This window comes from Acanthopagrus latus, chromosome 21 (assembly GCF_904848185.1).
Source record: "Acanthopagrus latus isolate v.2019 chromosome 21, fAcaLat1.1, whole genome shotgun sequence".
NCBI lineage: Eukaryota > Metazoa > Chordata > Actinopteri > Spariformes > Sparidae > Acanthopagrus > Acanthopagrus latus.
In genome coordinates this window covers 13,784,453-13,802,233 of record NC_051059.1, presented here as the reverse complement: position 1 = coordinate 13,802,233, position 17,781 = coordinate 13,784,453, and the positions used below count along the sequence as shown (strand labels likewise).

The 17,781-nt window shown below is 39.9% G+C and overlaps 3 protein-coding genes across 3 annotated transcripts; 2 read left to right on the top strand and 1 right to left on the bottom strand.

The window, feature by feature from the left end:
• Positions 1-1,226: 1,226 nt before the first annotated feature.
• On the top strand, positions 1,227-6,853 carry LOC119011083 (ras-related protein Rab-8A-like). Its single transcript, XM_037083905.1, has 8 exons — positions 1,227-1,428; positions 2,067-2,127; positions 2,946-3,006; positions 3,123-3,200; positions 3,318-3,407; positions 3,532-3,597; positions 3,687-3,737; positions 3,876-6,853. Exons 1-8 carry the CDS (start codon positions 1,305-1,307, stop codon positions 3,963-3,965), a joined length of 621 nt encoding a protein of 206 aa, XP_036939800.1. The 5' UTR covers positions 1,227-1,304; the 3' UTR covers positions 3,966-6,853.
• Positions 5,793-10,507, bottom strand: cib3 (calcium and integrin binding family member 3). Its single transcript, XM_037083906.1, has 5 exons — positions 10,410-10,507; positions 9,939-10,050; positions 9,433-9,580; positions 7,668-7,863; positions 5,793-7,524 (listed from the first exon to the last, which is right to left on the bottom strand). Exons 1-5 carry the CDS (start codon positions 10,463-10,465, stop codon positions 7,503-7,505), a joined length of 534 nt encoding a protein of 177 aa, XP_036939801.1. The 5' UTR covers positions 10,466-10,507; the 3' UTR covers positions 5,793-7,502.
• LOC119011085 (excitatory amino acid transporter 1-like) lies at positions 7,637-17,721 on the top strand. Its single transcript, XM_037083907.1, is given in 11 exon segments — positions 7,637-7,738; positions 13,494-13,717; positions 14,086-14,223; positions 14,627-14,834; positions 14,915-14,957; positions 15,290-15,376; positions 15,379-15,608; positions 15,728-15,961; positions 16,082-16,276; positions 16,678-16,812; positions 17,016-17,721. Coding segments are annotated over 10 exon segments (1,614 nt in total). The 5' UTR covers positions 7,637-7,738; positions 13,494-13,518; the 3' UTR covers positions 17,161-17,721.
• Positions 17,722-17,781: the final 60 nt, after the last annotated feature.

The following is a 17,781-nucleotide window of genomic DNA, read 5'->3' as shown; positions in this document are numbered from 1 at the left end:
TACCACATCCATGACACCTGAGCAACTTTAATCTGAGAAAGGCCATGTGATTTAGTTTGTCGAAAGGGAAGAAGCACCAGATCTCACCAGCTAATCCTAAATCCATACTATGCAAAACGGCCCCTTGTGATTTCGTCGTTTGTTTTCACCTGCAGCCATTCATGTGTTGGTTTGTCAGCAGGATTACACAGAAACAACTGAATAGATTTCAGTGAAAAGGGGTGGGTCTCTGTTTTGAATAGATCCCACTGACTTTCGACAGGGCTGCGCAGAGACCTTTAGCGGGGCAGGCGCTCAAAATCGAAAGAACTTTGCTATTAATTTAGCTTATTTTTCAAACACAGCGGTAACATATTTGTTTGTTCCAGCTCCTTGTTACAATCCCCACTCTACAGGCGATACATTGATAATTACAAAGTATGATAAATATGAAAACAAATTAAAAGAAAATAGACCTGATTATTTCTGCGTAAAATTGCAGGGTCAACAATTAATGACACAATAATCTCTCTTAACCAGCTTTAAATCTGAATTCTAGATTCAGCAAAATCTGCAGATTCATGTAAATTGTAGGAATATTCTTCCTCAAATATAATGCTTTCCTCTCTTAACATGCCAAAAGACCAATAAGTGTGGCAAGTACCCAAGCTCCCTAAGCTCCCCACTCTGCAAGTGCCTGAGATAAAGACACAGATCCAAGATGTTTCCTCTCTTTCTTTGACACCTTGACATGGGGACATTTTTTGACATTTTTGGTCATTACTCAGCAAATGTTTCATGGTCGATGAAGAAAGAAATCAGGCGTGTTTAGGTGGCTGGTATCTATGAGTGACTGAAATTCAGTGATAGCTCTGGTTGGCTTATGGGTAGTTTAAAATTTGGTGTGATAAAGGGCTATCGAGTTTGATGAGGGGCTCACATTAAGTGGATAGGTTGTATGTTAGCATTATTGTGCAAGCAGCATTTTAACATTGGGATGCATCACATTGTCTGTATTTTCACATATGTTTTGCAAATCTGCATAGCAACTAGTAGCCCAACTATAGCGGCAGAATAAAATGTAGTGGAGTGAAAAGTGCAAAGTGAAATAAAGGCAAATATCCATGCGCTGAAGATGACGAGGCCTCTGGAGTACATGTACGTAGGTACTTCCTGCCCTGCAGACTACAGTGAGTGGAGGGGTGAACGCCCTCTGGACCCAGATACATATAAACTGCAGGTCGATTCCGGGCCAGCAGGGGGCGTCATTTCTGCACATTCACATCACTGCTTCGCCGGGCGGGATTTCCGCAATAATATCAAGTATGGCGAAGACATACGACTATTTGTTTAAATTACTGTTAATCGGCGACTCCGGTGTCGGGAAGACCTGTGTGCTCTTCAGGTTTTCAGAAGACGCCTTCAACTCAACCTTTATCTCAACCATAGGTACGGTTTTTGTGATGTTATCCGTGGCTTTCCGTCTGTTTACAATACGCCAATGGTGCTGTCTCCTCGGCGCGGGCTAGTTGCTGGAATGCTGTTTTATGCTACGTTGACGGCTGGAAGTACCGCTAGTTTCGGTTTGTCATTAATAAAAAAAAAACAAAAAAAAAAAACCCGTGTGCTCTCAGCTGTTATGAATGTAATTAACTCGTTAAAAGGAGAGGGCAAAGGGGACACTGCTAACTGTGTGTTTTGAGTGAGGCTAATGCACGGGCGGAAATATTGGAGTGGCAGCGTTATTATGAAGTCATGCCGGGTGGCGCGCCTGCTAGCTAACTTCAGCAATTAGCCAAATAGCTCTGACTGTAGCCATCAGGCCCCGTCTACATCCTGGTAAGACACCGGAAAGGCTGATCTGGAGCGCGATATAGCTGATTAATTTAACCATTATAAAAGCACAGTTGTTCCCATATGCACAGATTACTGCCGTCTAACGTGACAAGAAGCCGAGTCGCTTCGTATTCACAGTACACGAATGTCATTCGATGTGTCAAAGCAGTGTCAGCCAGTGTTTGATAGTTATGTTAAGCTAGCATGCTAACGTTATGATTGACATGCATGATCCTTCTTTATCCCTGCAGGCATTGATTTCAAGATTAGGACAATAGAGCTCGACGGCAAGAAGATAAAGTTACAGATATGGTAAGTTTATCTTAAAGCCATTATTACAGGGCTTGTGACATAATGGCAGTGAGTTTATCAATATATTGTTAATAAGGTGTGGATGGCACACACTTTTCTCAAAGTGATTTATGATTCCTTTCAAAATGCAGGGTGACCACAGTAGGGGTCAGCCGATATATTTCATACCCGATTCTTATTAATAGAAATAAAGGAGACAAAAAAAAAAAAAAATTACCACTGGTATTTATTAGCATTAAAAATGAAACTGAAATTTCTACAGCCCAATACAATTTTTAGGTACTTTACTGTATTCACATTTTCTGCCACTGCTACTTTATACCTCCTCTCCACTACATTTATGCGATAATTTAATTATTAGGTACTTTGCGAACTCAGATAATTCAGTATTCACTGGTTATTGGTGAGATGTTATCGGTCAGATAGTGTTGTGTGTGAGACGTTGTGTGAAAGTTTGCTGCACAAGAGCAAAAGTAGCACATTTTTGAATGATTGCATTAAACAGAGCTGTTATTGGCAATCTGATATAAAAACGGTTGGCCCCAGTAATCTGCCAGGGCTGATAATCAGTCTACCCCTGGACCACAGGACCTTAAAAGTTACATAACTTTTATGAAATTAAAGGTAAATATTGATTTTAGTGGAATTTGTTCCACTCCATAAAGATGAACAAGATAAACCTCCGCCACCTATTGCACTGAAGTGCATTAAGAAATTGATGCAAACTTCCCCACATGATTTATCAAAATATTGATCTTAAAGGCATTTCACATGTAATCTTTAAGATACATTGATGTGACAATTATGGTGTTTTTCAGGGATACGGCTGGCCAGGAGCGCTTCCGAACAATCACAACAGCCTACTACAGAGGAGCTATGGTGGGTGTCTTAATATCTTTTAGAGGAGCATGGAACATAAAACCACTCTCTGAGGAAGCCATGGCTCTGAAACTGAGTTACTACTGTTAACGCATTTTATCGACCCCTCTTCACAGGGCATCATGCTTGTCTACGACATCACCAACGAGAAGTCTTTTGAGAATATCAAGAACTGGATAAGGAACATAGAAGAGGTATTCACTCACTCAAATAGTCCTTCCTTTACCTTCTTGCTACCTCTTAAAAGACCAGATTATATAATGCGGTGTATTGTTTTTATTTAATTATTTTTTACTTTTCTCTTGATCCAGCATGCATCCTCTGATGTTGAGAAGATGGTCCTTGGCAACAAGTGTGACATCAATGACAAACGGCAGGTGTCCAAAGACAGGGGGGAGAAGGTAAGAGTTTGGTTGAATTTAGAAAAATTAAACATGATTAGGTTATATTTGTTATTTAAATAATTGTGTTTGCTGATGATTTGTGAACAAAACATGTCAACACTGTTCTCCCCTTTTCCTACAGCTTGCATTAGAGTACGGGATAAAGTTCATGGAGACGAGTGCAAAGGCCAACATCAATGTGGAAAATGTAAGTCGGAATTCTACTTTGAATTATAAAATGGTTAAGAGACCATATGTCTCAAGTATTACAATATATGTGTTTGATCTGGTTCACAGGCATTTTTGACCCTCGCCAGAGACATCAAATCAAAAATGGACACGAAATTGGTAAGAAGCACTCTTTGCATCATGATAAATGATTTAAAGCATGAGGACTTCTGTGACTGCTGATCCATATGTGACCATTCACTGAAACAACAGTTCTACATGACAGATAAGTGACTTGTTCCTCTGTTACATTTACAGGAGGGCAACACGCCGCAGGGGAGCAGTCATGGAGTGAAGATCTCAGAGCCTCAGAAAAAGACCAGCTTCTTCCGCTGTACCCTCCTCTGAGGACCAAGGCCTGCTTCAACACTGGCTGCCAGCTGGCTGGACATAAATGGACTGTGCTTGCTCTTAGCACTTCCTTCCCCTTTCCTCTTTAAACCCACCTATGGCCTGTCCTCCCAGTCCACACACAAACCATTATATTCCCAGTAAGTGGAGGAATCCTCCTCCTCTCTTCCTCTTCTGAAAGCTTCCAGTGGTGCATCTCTTCCATTTTAAGGAGATCTTTTGTTTTCATGGGTCAGAGTGCTTGACTGGTCGAGGACTCAACCAGGAGCATTGTCCAGATGTTCCTTATCACACAAAAGACAGGCTCTTACTTCAAATGTTAGTCTCTTTGTAATGCGCACTTACATTTCACACAGCCAGTAGCACAACCGAGGATGAGAAATCATTAAATTAATGTCAAGGTTTTGGGATTGCAAATACAAATGTGATATTTAGATATATTTTTATTAGTGCTTTCCTTTTTTAAGTTATGTCAACCTGCGACTGAAAGGCTTACACTCTAGTGAAACAGAGTTGCACATGCTTTCATTTTCATCACAGCAGTTGAGAATCCTGTCACGAGTATTGCAGTCAAGGATCAGAGAGGAATTTGACCAAAAGGTTTTGCATGTAGTCCTTGACAATCATTTAATATGACTAAAAATGTGTGTGGTCTCGCTCAGATCATTACACACCACCCACATTTGTATTTAACCTTTCTGCAATAGCTTTCAGGTGTTCAAAGACAGTTTGGTTACAAAAAAAATAGATGTAATCCAGATCTTCTCCTCTAGATTAATCAAATCATCAGAACATTTGTGAGCTGACATTTCTGCTTAGACTTTCTCTGGTGTAGTGACCAGCAACAACGAGTTGTACATACAAAATTGTAGAGTGGGTAACAATGCAGTGTTAGCACATTGTATTCAAAGAACACAGTTTAGGACAATATTAAGATATGCAGGCTGTATATTTTAAATAAACCTTCACAATTCAGTACAGTATAATACAAATAGAATGACATTTAATTGGTCCTCTTTATAATCTGTTATTCTGCCTCTTATTTTCCCCGATTAGTCTTTAAAAAATGCTTCTAAAAGTTTTCAAAAGTTCGAGATGACGTTTTCAGATGTCATAGAATGCATAGAAATTCTGTGAACTATCACATAAGACAGGACGGCAGAAAATGTTTGACATTCTTGCTTGAAAATCCACTTAAAACTGTCAGATATCAAAATACTAAACTTTTTTTATGCTCTCAGTTGACTAAATGTTTCAACTCTTAATAAGATGACTCTTAAGCGTTGCCTTTAATTTGACTTGAAGGTCTTGTAGCAGCTCTGATTCACAGTGAAGCTAAATGATGTCTTCGGTTATTTGACCAATTTAAATCACTTATCCTAAAGTTTCACACTGTAAGTCCCGTCTCCTGCTATCCACGCAGCTCTCCTTGCACTTTACCAGTAACTCGTGTTTTGTGTGTAGTCTGTGCCAAGTGATAGATTTGCAATACGATGACTTAGTTACAACTGTGTTGATCTATTGAGTCTTGGTAGTATAATGGGCATAATTCCTAAATTTTATTACACCTACTGATGATCTCCTTTGCTATTTCACTGCTAGTGATCCACTGTCCAGTGTTCACTGAAAAACATTGCCCTAATGTACTTCAACAGCTATCTATATATTTATAAAAAGGAAAAAAAAAAAAAGAATTTGCAAGCCTGTTTCTATGCTACTGCCCTGCCAAATTCTAGTTTAAAAGTGGTGTTTTCTTGGCTTATTACATGAATGCTGGCTTAACCCAAGCTGAAAGTTTGTTCCCATTAGTATTGTACATTTTCACTTGTGTGTGTGTGTGTGTGTGTGTGTGTGTGTGTGTTTGATTGTGGGACTTCAGTTTGCCAGCTAGGTGGCACCACAGGCACAGTATGCATTATAGGTGACCACCTGAACTCTTCTATCCAGTATTTTATTAAGAGCTCGAGCCACAGTGAACTAGACTTGTGCGATCCAAACGTGTACCAACTATTTAACGTTGATGTTGAGTCTGTTTCCATTGTTCCTCACGTTTCCTTCCTTCATTTGTTACTCGTCTGAAAATCAAACTCCTGTATGCACAATATCGAGGGAGGATCTGCTTTTGCTTGCCTGCACCTTTTTTTATGTTTTGTTTTAATATCAAATAATTTGGGACCTCATGACGACCATGGCCATTTGTCTTAACCGCTAATACTCAGTTCTGTCATAGGTGAGCTATGCATTGTGAATCTTGGACCTGTGCATATGTGTGTAACACAATTTTCAGACATACTTGTAGACCTGTACAGTTGAATGTATGGGGTTTTTTTTTTCTTTTGTTGTTTATTTTAGTTTTGTCATTCACTGAGCCAAAAACAGGACACGCTCTGTTTGGAGAAATGGCTGCATCAGTGCAAGCAAATCTTAAGCATGATGGCAGATGAAGTAGGAAGAGTCCTGGGCGTTGAAATGTGGAGGTAGCTGTCGTCTCATTCGAGTGATTCTGTAGCTTTAAGTCTTAAACAGAAACATAGGGAGCAGATGTTTGCAGGACTTGAGCTGTATCATTTTCAACTGAAATGATACTCCCTCATTGATTTTGTTTTTAAATCATATCCTTTTTTCTTAAGACTCCTATCACATCATCATATACTGTACATCCCTTTTTACAGCCATATTTTCATTCCAGCGATTGTGAAGTACACAGGGAGAGTGATAGAATAAGTTTTGGAAAAAAAAGGTGAAAAAAAAAAACATTGTAAATATCACATTGAAAAAAGAGATCTACTTAAATTGTACTGTACTTTCTAAACCCAATATGAAAATGTATCTACAATTTGTAGATATGTGTACTTTTTGATTTAATAAAACGAGATTATAAAATGTAATGTTCACTGTGTTTATTGGCTGACTGTCAGAGGAAACTACGCCGTCAGTTGACCCCGTGCTCTCACAATGGAGTTTGACTGCTTCCATGACAAATGGCTCTCCTTTTATTGGCTCGCTGGGAGCCACTGGAATATTCTGGCATGTGTTTCTTTTATAGTCTGATGTAACTGAACCCCTTCAGATACAAGGCACAAATCTACTGTTGATGGTCATAACTAATGAGCCTTGTCTTGATGGATTGGTTGATGCTGCCACCTGATGACAGACCTGCAGTCACACCATGACTGGTGTTATTTCTGCATTTGCAATTTTAAAAAGGAAATCGGATGTGGGCTCGGTGTGTTGGTACAGGTCGAACAAATACAAGTACAGTGATGTCCCCATGAAAGACAAGAACATTGATAGTTACTCGGAATTTACTCTGGATGCAAAGTATCAAAGTCTGATGATCTGTGATGAAGATCAGAATGTTTTTGGTTATACATCTTTTACAAAATAAAACACAAAAAGCAAAAATCTACTGTAGACATTGACAAGATAATCATTTGTGTTGCGGTGTCAAGATTCCCCTCACTTTCCAGACATTCTTCATCAAAATAAGTCTGTGTATGTATGTAGTTATGTACATATGATTCCTTCAGTCCTTTATATCCTTATGTGGAAAGTGCTGTGAACAGAAATTAGAATAGTTTAAATTCCTCATTAGCAGTCAGGTAAATGCACATTAGATTAAATAACAAATATATGTTATAATAAATGTTTTCTTTTGTATTGACATGGAATTACCCTCTGTGGCTCCGATTGGCCTACCTGAGGAACTCTGGAGCTCGAACAATCATGTGCTGGAAGTCCTCAAGTGACAGACGCCCATCGTTGTCCAGGTCAGCCTCGTCTATCACCTTCTCACACACCATCCTCACCTCGTCTTCTGTGAGCTCGTTACGGGTCAGTTTGTTCAGCGTCTTCTCCAGGTCTGACTTACAGATGAAGTCGTCGTTGTTGAAATCTTGAAGAAAGCAGTTCAGTTAATCATTTATGTCATTTATTTTTTATTTTTTGCAAAAGTGGTCAGCCAAGTTGGACAAAACAAGGTATTTAGATTTTTAAAATTGCATCCCAATTTTTGTCAGTGTGCAAACTGCAATGTTAAACTACCATATTGATATGCTTTAAAGGAGCAATATATTCAAATTTAAGTTGAAAACATTTTTAAGAAAATTACCTTTCATTATCAACAAGGTGTAAGTAACAGCCATGTTGTTTATGTTTTATGTAACAAAGATATCTACCTATGTTTGCATGCTAACCCACTATCCCTGTCCCATCCTGATCAACAATCCTGTGGTTCCCCAAACTCCTAATCTGGGCTGCTAGCTGCATGGCTAACTGAGCTAATTAGCTGGCAGCTAGAATTAGCAGCAGTTAGCAGCTACTGTAGTGACAGTTTTGAGTAATTCATTCAACAGGAGGCCAATTCTTTTGTAATGCCCCTTTAAAGCATGGCTAAAACATATCTGCTAAGACTCACATATTTACTCAACACGCTCAGTCCTTTGTTAGAGAGTTCACCTCAGGCATCCTCATCAGTCTCACTCATAACACACCACACCTTTGTTGCGTGTCACCCCTCCCTTGTTTTTTCTCCTCTATTGGTCCAAATAATAAATGAAACGTTTCCCTGACCCATGACCATGGTCATGTGTACGTAACTTCTTCATCAGTCAGCGTTTGTTAATTAGGGGGGACCCTGGTGCTGAGCACAAACTGGGCATTGACAAGCTCTTTGCCTCTGTAATGGGCTACTTAATCATTTATAACATCCTATGCACGATCCGCCATGCTTACAGCTCCTAACCCTTCAACCCCGCTCCCCTTTCAGATAAAAAAAAATGATATCTTGAGCTTAACTTCCATGGGTAAATATTAGCTGTTCAGGTGAAGGCTTTCAGAATCCTATTTTAGTTTATATTTATTCTTAACATGCTAACTCAAGGCCCTCTTTGCATAGGCAAAAAGACTTCAATCTTCGATGAGAGATTTCAGCTTAACTGTTTCCATGGATGCTAAATATAGTGAACACCTACGTTCACACTCAGGGTTAGGTAAGGGTTAAGGGTTAATTAGGTAGGGTTAAGCAAGTTCTGAATAAGTCTGTTTGGATTTCCGGTACTGAAGTTTAACAAAGAGTAAAATATCATTTTTTGGTGCTCATTTTTGTATTTCGTCACCTTCACCAAATGTTCTTTTCCATATGGTGGGTTTTCATGAGGTGTGAACAAAAGCAGGAGGGTATTTAAAAGAAAAAATGTGTTGATTTTTGTCTCATACACATCAGTCGGGTGTGTGGGACTTCAAGATCTTTCTCTTTCTTTCAACCCAACCAGTCGAGTCTGATTGCCCCCACCTCAAGTTTGCATCTGCTCTGAGGTTTTTGCCTGTTAAAAGGCAGTCTGTTATTGTAGCGCATGCTCATTGGGGAAAGTTGGTCTCAGTCTCAGACTTGCAAGAATTAAAAGTTTAGTTGATATGATTTTTTTTTTTTTTTTTTAATTAACCATTCCTTTGAATATTTTACCATAAATTTTGAAAGCATAGTAGGCCTTGAGGTCCCGCGGAGCCATCTCACTCAGGACTGAAAACATGTCCAAGAAGTCGTCCAGTGTCATGTTCCCCTCACCGTCCTCGGAGAAAACCTCAGCAATCCTCTGACGAAACGGGTTGTCCTAGACAGAGAAGACACACTATTTAGTGCAGTTCATCATCAGACTGATCTGATTGGACTGATCAAGTACCACAAGGGAAAGTATAATCCTCACACCCTTGCTCTCTCTTTCTCAGAACATGTTAGCATGTTCACACACACACAGATGTTTACCATGCTGTCATTGTGTAAAGAGGCATATAATTGACTCATTTCCAACAAGTGTGCCCCGAGAGACTCACCAGCATTCTTCAAGTTTAAAGGAGTCGGGTAACGTATAACCTTTCAAAGAATTCTGTCGATTAGTTGGCCATTAATTATGGATTGGGAACACAGGGAGAGAGCGGGTCTGCCGGGTGTGTGTGGACCAGTGGGTCTACCTTCAGCTCTGGCATGCTGCCAATCAGCTCATATGGTAACTTCACATCTGGGTGGTTGGTGTAGTCAAGAGGAACGAGCTGCGGAGCCAAATCCCGATAGCGGTAGAAGAGCCTAGGGAAACGTTTAAAAAATTTACTTTACTATTAAATTACAAGATATCTTCCATGTAGCTGCACGTTTTATTTTTGGCATTTGGAAGTTTAGAGAATTCCCTGTTCAGATGCAGGGTATTTTTCTCTATTGTGCTCAAGAGTGAGAATAGAGTGAAAGTTTCAGCACAGTAAAATTCGAAAAGAGAGATTTCAAAACACCACGCTGTCTCAACGGTTGCTGGGTGTAATGATACTGTAGTTTAGAGTTACAGTACACTATTGCGCAGAGCAGAACAAAAATGTGTTTGTTTCACACCAGTGATGCAAATGTGTGTTAAAATGTAGTATATTTTTGAATTCAGTGACATTGTTGCTCACCTCAGAATTTCCTTTCTTGTAAAATACGTGCAGTCCTGCAAATACAGTGAGATCATGGCAGGAAAGTGGAGTTATTCCAACAAGCATTGCAATGTAGCTGTTCAAACAGGCTGCTGCTGCTACATCAGTGTTAAGCTTAAGGTTGGTTTATTGTTTCAGGTGGCAGAACTACAGATATATTGGCAGCAAAATCAGAAATAAGTGATTATGCAAAGTTATCCGCGGCAGGATTATGTTGTTACATTGTTGGTTAATATGTGCATTATGTAAGAATTGGCCACCTGTTGAATTCATGCTCACTGTATAGTAGCAGCATATCACCAGAATAATTGTTGACTGTATCCTGTTTATGCATCCATTACTATCGCTACTGTTAGTTAGCGATAGTACTGTTGCTACTTAGCATGCTAACTCCGGCTGATATCTCTGCAACACAATACCGAGATGTCTTCGCAGTGACATCTAAACTGTCATCTCTTTACATTCTGTTGATAATTGTAGTTAATTTGGGAACATTTTTAACAAAAATTCTTACATATTGCACCTTTAACATGTAAGCACTTGTCTACCTACTTTATGTACTTCTATATCCATCTAGTGCTTTATGTATAAGATATTCATTTCCTTTTTTTTTGTGGTAAAATCTCAATTCTCAAAGTAGCCACAAACTTAAGCTATGAAATAAATAGAGTTGAGTGAAAATAGTTCGGTATTTCTCTCTGAAACATTGTGGCATCAAATGAATATACTTACATAAAGTACCTGAAAAATAAATAATAAATAAAAAATAAAAATAAAGTACACTACCACAAGAAGGTCATCGAGTAGTGGAAGTGTACTTAGTAACCTTCCATCGCTGGATGTATACGAATACAGATAGTATCATTAAAATGTTTAAATGTTTGATTATTAAAATATGGCCACCATGTTGTTTGGCAAATAAATTCAAACTCAAAGTTTTAATATTCATGATATTAATGAGGTAATAATACAAACTCATAAATATTTATTTTTTCCCCCAGAATACTGTTTGAAGCAAGAGCGGTGGCAGGGCCCGCCACATACAAACAAAGTAAAACAGTTTGAAATTATGTTTATTCCCTCATGAAAACAATGAGTTTGTTTATTTATTTATTGTCATGCATTCAAATATCAGTAAAGGAAAATCTTTCTCATCTTGTTAAAATGTCGTCACCAAAACTACATAGTGCACCCTTAAGTTAATGCATCCCTTGAGCAAATGACTGTAAAATTTCTAAAGACAAATACATAGTGATAGTGTTTGTTGATTTGATATATATATATATATATATATATATATATATATATATATATATATATATATATATATATATATATATATATATATATATATATATATATATATATATATATATATATATCAAATCAACAAACACTATCAGGAGAGCTTTGACTTGGTTCAACACTGTTCTGCTGCCTGAGGAGGTGCAGCACACGACTCTGGAATTTGTTACTAAACAAAAAAAAAAAAGCAAATCAGTCTGATAAGATTGTTTCCAGATGCTGGTAGCTAGAATTGATAAGAGAAGCACCGTTAGAGTGACTGAGGCTAATCGTCTCATTCAAACAGAAACAGGACTGACACCAACCTGATAGGCGTCCAGCTGCTGTGTCGAAAAGATGGTCTGTTTATTCCCCATGTCTGAGCGCGCAAACACCAAGCCTCAGGTCCATCGCTGCTCCGACATCCAAGGCTTATTTCAGGGTGTGTGGATATGTCAGATATGAAATACTGGGACAAAAGGAAGCCAGAGCCAAAGAGGAGATCAGGTGTCGGGCTGCCACAGGGCCATTTGGTCCCCATTATAATGGCAGCATTTCATCGTTTTCTCCATTGTGAATAGCAGCCCCTCTGACAATGAATAAGGGCTGTCGTCCAGCATCATGCCAAGTGGTATCAACCCCCTTTAGTGCCACTCTATGGCCAACGCCTCGGTCACTGCTCAGGTTACACTCTTTAGAGACAGGGTTTTGTAGCCGGCAAATAGACTTTTTGATGCGAGACAAGTTTTGTTTCAGCTGAGAACTAGATCACTGGATATTAATCTAGTTATTTAAAACATTTTTCAGTTTTGCTTTTAGGTCAGATGTTACATGTAGGTCAGATAAAACAATGCTGAGCTAAACTAAACGTGAAAATGTAGGGGAAGCAAACATTGCCTTTTATCCTGCTATAATAATGTAGAATTACAGACATTAAGTGGAACAGTTAGTGGTTTAAGTGACAAAAAGAAAGGATGCATGTAAAATCCAACATAAAGTAGTCAGGGTGCTCTCTGTAAGTTTGGACACACTGGGGGGACCCAAAATGTCTTCCAGCATAAAGAAATTGTGTTTATACACATTTAGAATAAAGAGAATTAAGTCGAGGTGTGCTTTGCTGCTGTTTGCCGAGATTCCTCTCCTCCAGCAGCCGCCACCTTTGTTTGCTCCCTGCCTGGAGGGTTTATGTTCCTGAGTTGACCCTCTAACAAGGATATGGCTTACAAAGTCATGTTTGTCAGCATAGTTTTGCTCCCGAAGAGCTTCTGGAGCATGAGCGGTGCCGAGAAGTCAAACAGTGGTGCTGCCTCCAGATGTGTACTTTCTTTGAAGTCAAATATCCAGTGTTTCCTGTTCAACAAACTTGTATGGAAAGGCAAACTATGAGATAACAGATGGCTCGAGGGAATGGGAGGAATAGAAAGTAGATCAAAAGAAGAATATTAGTACTGAACTTACAGTAAAACCGAGTCTTGTAGCGAGAGGAAGACATCTGGAACCTTCCAGTCTTTAAAAGGTTTGACTCATTGATTTCTTCACTGGGACTGATAGAAAATGATAAGGGGATTTCACTTCTGTAGTCTTCACTTGTATTATTTTCTAACCATGTTCATGTTGAACAGAGTGTACTGTTGCATCTTCTTTCACTAAAAACAGTACATCCTGTTCTTTTCCTCCCTTTTCAATATTATACACTATTTCAGATAATTGTCATGAACAGGCATAATTTGTAATGCCCCATCAAGAAGATTAATGTCCTTTCTGTCTTCTCTTTTGCAGTTTATATTGTGTCACTGCATGAACCATGAAGGTGATGCCTCTCCTCTCTAATGGTTTGCCTAAGCTGAGCACAATGGACATCGCAGATCTCCACACTACCGAGACATGCCGGGAGCTTTCCGAGTCCTCGAGTCTGGAGTCTTTAAACCAGAATAAATGTGACATTAAAGGTTTTCTCCGCAGAAGTGCTTTTGTTCTTCTCACTACAGCTGCTATTTTTATCGGTAAGTCTCTTTATGGACCACTGTCAGTTATTTGAATTGATCTCTCTGACACAGTACGTCCTCTAATCTTTTAGTCCTGAACGCTAACTCGTGTTGTTAAGTTTCATGTCATGCCAGCCGCCAGTACGTCAGGAATGTACCTAACAAACTATGGCTGACACTGTTGTTCTGTCTGTCATGTGCGTCAATTTCTGCGTTTTGTGGACTGTTGCAACTGAGTTGGTGCCGTAATGAGATGCAATGATATTATTCCTGCAGTGTTTTTTGTTTTGATTTTACTGCATTTGTCATTTTCTCTGCATGAATCAGCGTGTTTAGCATTTGATAGCCACCGGTGACATGTTGACCTTTGTCTATGTTTCTACGAGGGGTTGGCCTGGGCTTGGCTCTGCGGCCCAGTAAGATGACACCCACAGCTATAAAATACTTCACTTTTCCTGGAGAGCTGTTGCTGCAAATGCTACAGATGCTGGTGCTTCCTCTCATCACCACCAGTGTGATTTCAGGTTAGATCCCGGACATGTCACCTTGCACACGATTAGCATTGTTTGATGTGTTGGGAAAAATGCCCTTAACCATGGCGGATTTAATGCCACATTTTTCTACTTGTAGTGTTATGTACCCATCTGGATTGTTTTGGTGTGAGTTGCAGAGCTCAGCTGTCTAGATGAGATGTCTGCCTTCTTTGCTGCCTTACTCAATGTTATTAACTCTTTTGCTCGAGTTTATCATGAGGCATGCATCTTTATATTTCTATTTCTAGTAGAATTTTTTTGTCATATATAACCGTTTAATGCATATTATTTTACATCAAATTTTATTTTTTAAATCTAATATCTCCATACTGTGACATTGCTATTCTACATACATGGAGTTATGTTAAAGTGACACAACTTCTTTTTATCTCAGGCATGGCATCTGTGGACAGGAAGTCTTATGGGAAAATTGGACTTCGGGCTCTCTGCTATTACATCGGGACCACCACCATGGCTGTGTCCACAGGCATCGTCCTAGTTGTTCTTATCCGGCCAGGGAAATTACCCCGTGACACATCAACGTCCTCTGGTGGTCAAGTGGAGGCTGTGCAGATTGTGGATGCCTTTCTGGATCTGATCAGGTCTCTTTGAAAAGAGAACAATCCACTCAATCGGATGTCAGCATTCAGTCCAAAGCTTACTCAGTGGTTTTGCTTCGCAGAAACATGTTTCCCCCGAATGTGGTGGCTGCCTGCTTCAGACAGGTGAGAGCTGCAGCGGTCATGGTTGCTTTAGCAGCCCTAACAGCGCCAGCTGGTAATGTTTTCAGTTTTTTGGTCTGTGTGTGTGTGTGTGTGTGTGTGTGTGTGTGTGTGTGTGTGTGTGTGTGTGTGTGTGTGTGTCATCACGTAAGAATTTGGTCCTGGATACACCTTTCGTAGCAGGAACTACCAGCGTAGGATTTTGTGTGAGGACAGGTTTTGACCATGCAATAGTACCACAGTCATGTAAGATACAATCGTGAAACGTTTTTGGTTTTTGTGCTCCCTTATGGTACTTGTTGACAGTGATGATTTTTTTTCTTTTTTATTTCCAGTATAAAACTGTTTATTCCAAAATCAATCTGACGAGTGAGTACACCGGGACTTTTAGTGTCCCTTCATGTGACTGTGATGCATTCATTTTATTTCATGAGTGGCTGTTATCATGACCTGTAACAGCACTTCTTGGACCCCGACAGATGACACAGTTCCGATGTCAGGCACCTCAGACGGGGTCAATATTTTGGGTTTATTAGTCCTCTCCATCGCCTTTGGCCTCATCCTGGGCTATATGGAGAATGAGGGAAAACCTGTGAGAGACTTTGTCAACTGCCTGAATAAAGCGATCATCCATCTTATCAACATAGTCATCTGGTAAGAACAAGAAGCTTCTACGTGAAAATGGAGATTATAACATGTTGACTTTGTTTTGCAACACATAATCAAAATGCCTCAGTCTTTGAAATATATGCTGCCTTTGCTGAATCCCACAGGTATTCCCCAGTGGCGATCGTCTTCTTGGTTGGGGGACAGATTTTGCAGCCGAAGGACATTAGCGTTATCGGTCTGCAGCTTGCCATGTATTCTCTGACTGTGATCACTGGCCTACTGATCCACTGTTTCTTCACCCTTCACCTCATCTACATCATCTTCACACGCAAGAACCCCTTCGAGTTAGTGGGTGGCATACTCGAGGCTCTCACCGCTGCCTTTGGGACCTCATCCAAGTTCGTTTCTCTTTCATTTTGTTTACAGGCTATAGTACACACATTTAAGGCAAGATGCCTCTGGACTATGAAAATATAGTCTGTATTAGATAAATGTGATTTTTTTTTTTCCTCTCCCAGTTCTGTGGCCGTACCCATCACCATACGTTGTCTGGAGCAAAATCTAAACATGGACAGAAGGGTGACGCGCTTCATGGTGCCTGTAGGGAGCACGATGACCATGGACGGCACAGCGCTTTACGAGGCAGTAGCTTCCATATTCATAGCACAAGTTCATAATGTGGAGCTCACATTGGGTCAAATCATCATTATCAGGTACGAAGAAATGCAGAGTGTACACATGTTCTGTTGCTACACCTCTAAAAACTACTTTAACATAATTTGTTAAATTCACTTTCTTACTGCTAAACTAAGCTAAGTAACAACTGACAATATGTGGTGGGACTTTTCAAGATGCCTTAAAGAGACAGGCCTTCGAGCAGAGCGTTCAGGCAGAGAGCAAATAGACGCGTTGGACAGTATAAGTAAAACAATGTGTTTTATTTATAGCAAGGCATATAAAAATGTTGTAGCCAACAGCTACATAGAATGTTCAAGTGTTGGTCTTTGGGTGAGTTGTTAATTTGGGTCTTTTTTTGTACGATGCTTAGATATTTTTTCCCCGTCCCATTTGCAAACGAAACCTTCCTAAATACATGCGTTTTGTGTAATTCCAGCATCACAGCCACAGTGGGGGCTATCGGGGCCGCGGGAATCCCACAGGGCGGCATTGTAACCATGACGATCGTGTTGACATCAGTTGGACTGCCCCTTGAAAGCATTTCATTCATCATCACAGTCGACTGGATGCTGTAAGTGTGTGTCTGTTTGTCTGTGAGCATGCTGGGAGCGACCAGTCATGTTCGCGCGTCTGCGGCAAGGTCATTTAAAAGATGAGTCCGCACACGTGCTGCTAACATTGTACGATCTGCTGTCAACCATGCAGTCTTGCTGGAGTGTTTACTGTCACGCATTAGACTCCTTACCTCAGAACGTCCCGTGTGTTTGTTGACAGAGATCGTCTGAGGACCACCACCAATGTGCTTGGTGACTGCATCGGCGTGTGTGTGGTGCAGCATCTCTCGAAACACGAGCTGCAGAGCCACGGTTCTACAGAAGAGTGTTTCGTGGCAGAGAACCGAGTGACGACTTTCAACTGAGGCGCGACACCAGAGAGCATCCCCTCCTATTCCTCAGTCCCTGTGGAGTTTTGTTTTGACTTTTGTTTTTGTTTATTGATGCCAAGCAAAAGGAATGTTGAGGAAATACCTGATGGTGCCTGTACAGATTTATCTCAAATTACTTTTAATATACAACAATAACTTTCTACAGCTACCTCTACTTGGATGTGGTCTTAAATAAAGTCTGCGTTATAGAAAAGATAGCTAGTGACTGAACTTAAAAGCAACGTTATGTAGAAATTGGCATTGAGTGTGTGATTTGGCTCCCCCCATAGTTCTATGAGAGCAACGCCACTGTCTTAAATACAAATCCCAGGTCTGCAACAACTTCCCTGATGTAATGTAGGTGAGAAGTTGGTTGAAGACTGAGGATTAATTTAGTTTGAAGTTGGTTGGTAACATTTCGACATCATCAAATTATGGAAACTGTTATCCTTTTAAAAGATTGTAAATATTCTTCCATTTTGACCATTTTTTTCTGGGTGTATTTCAAAGATCGTGAATGTTGATTCGTTCCTGTCATTACAAGGTTATAAATAAACCACCCTCAGTGAACAGTGGGTGACCATACGGATTGTTCTGATGGTTAAATACTTTCTT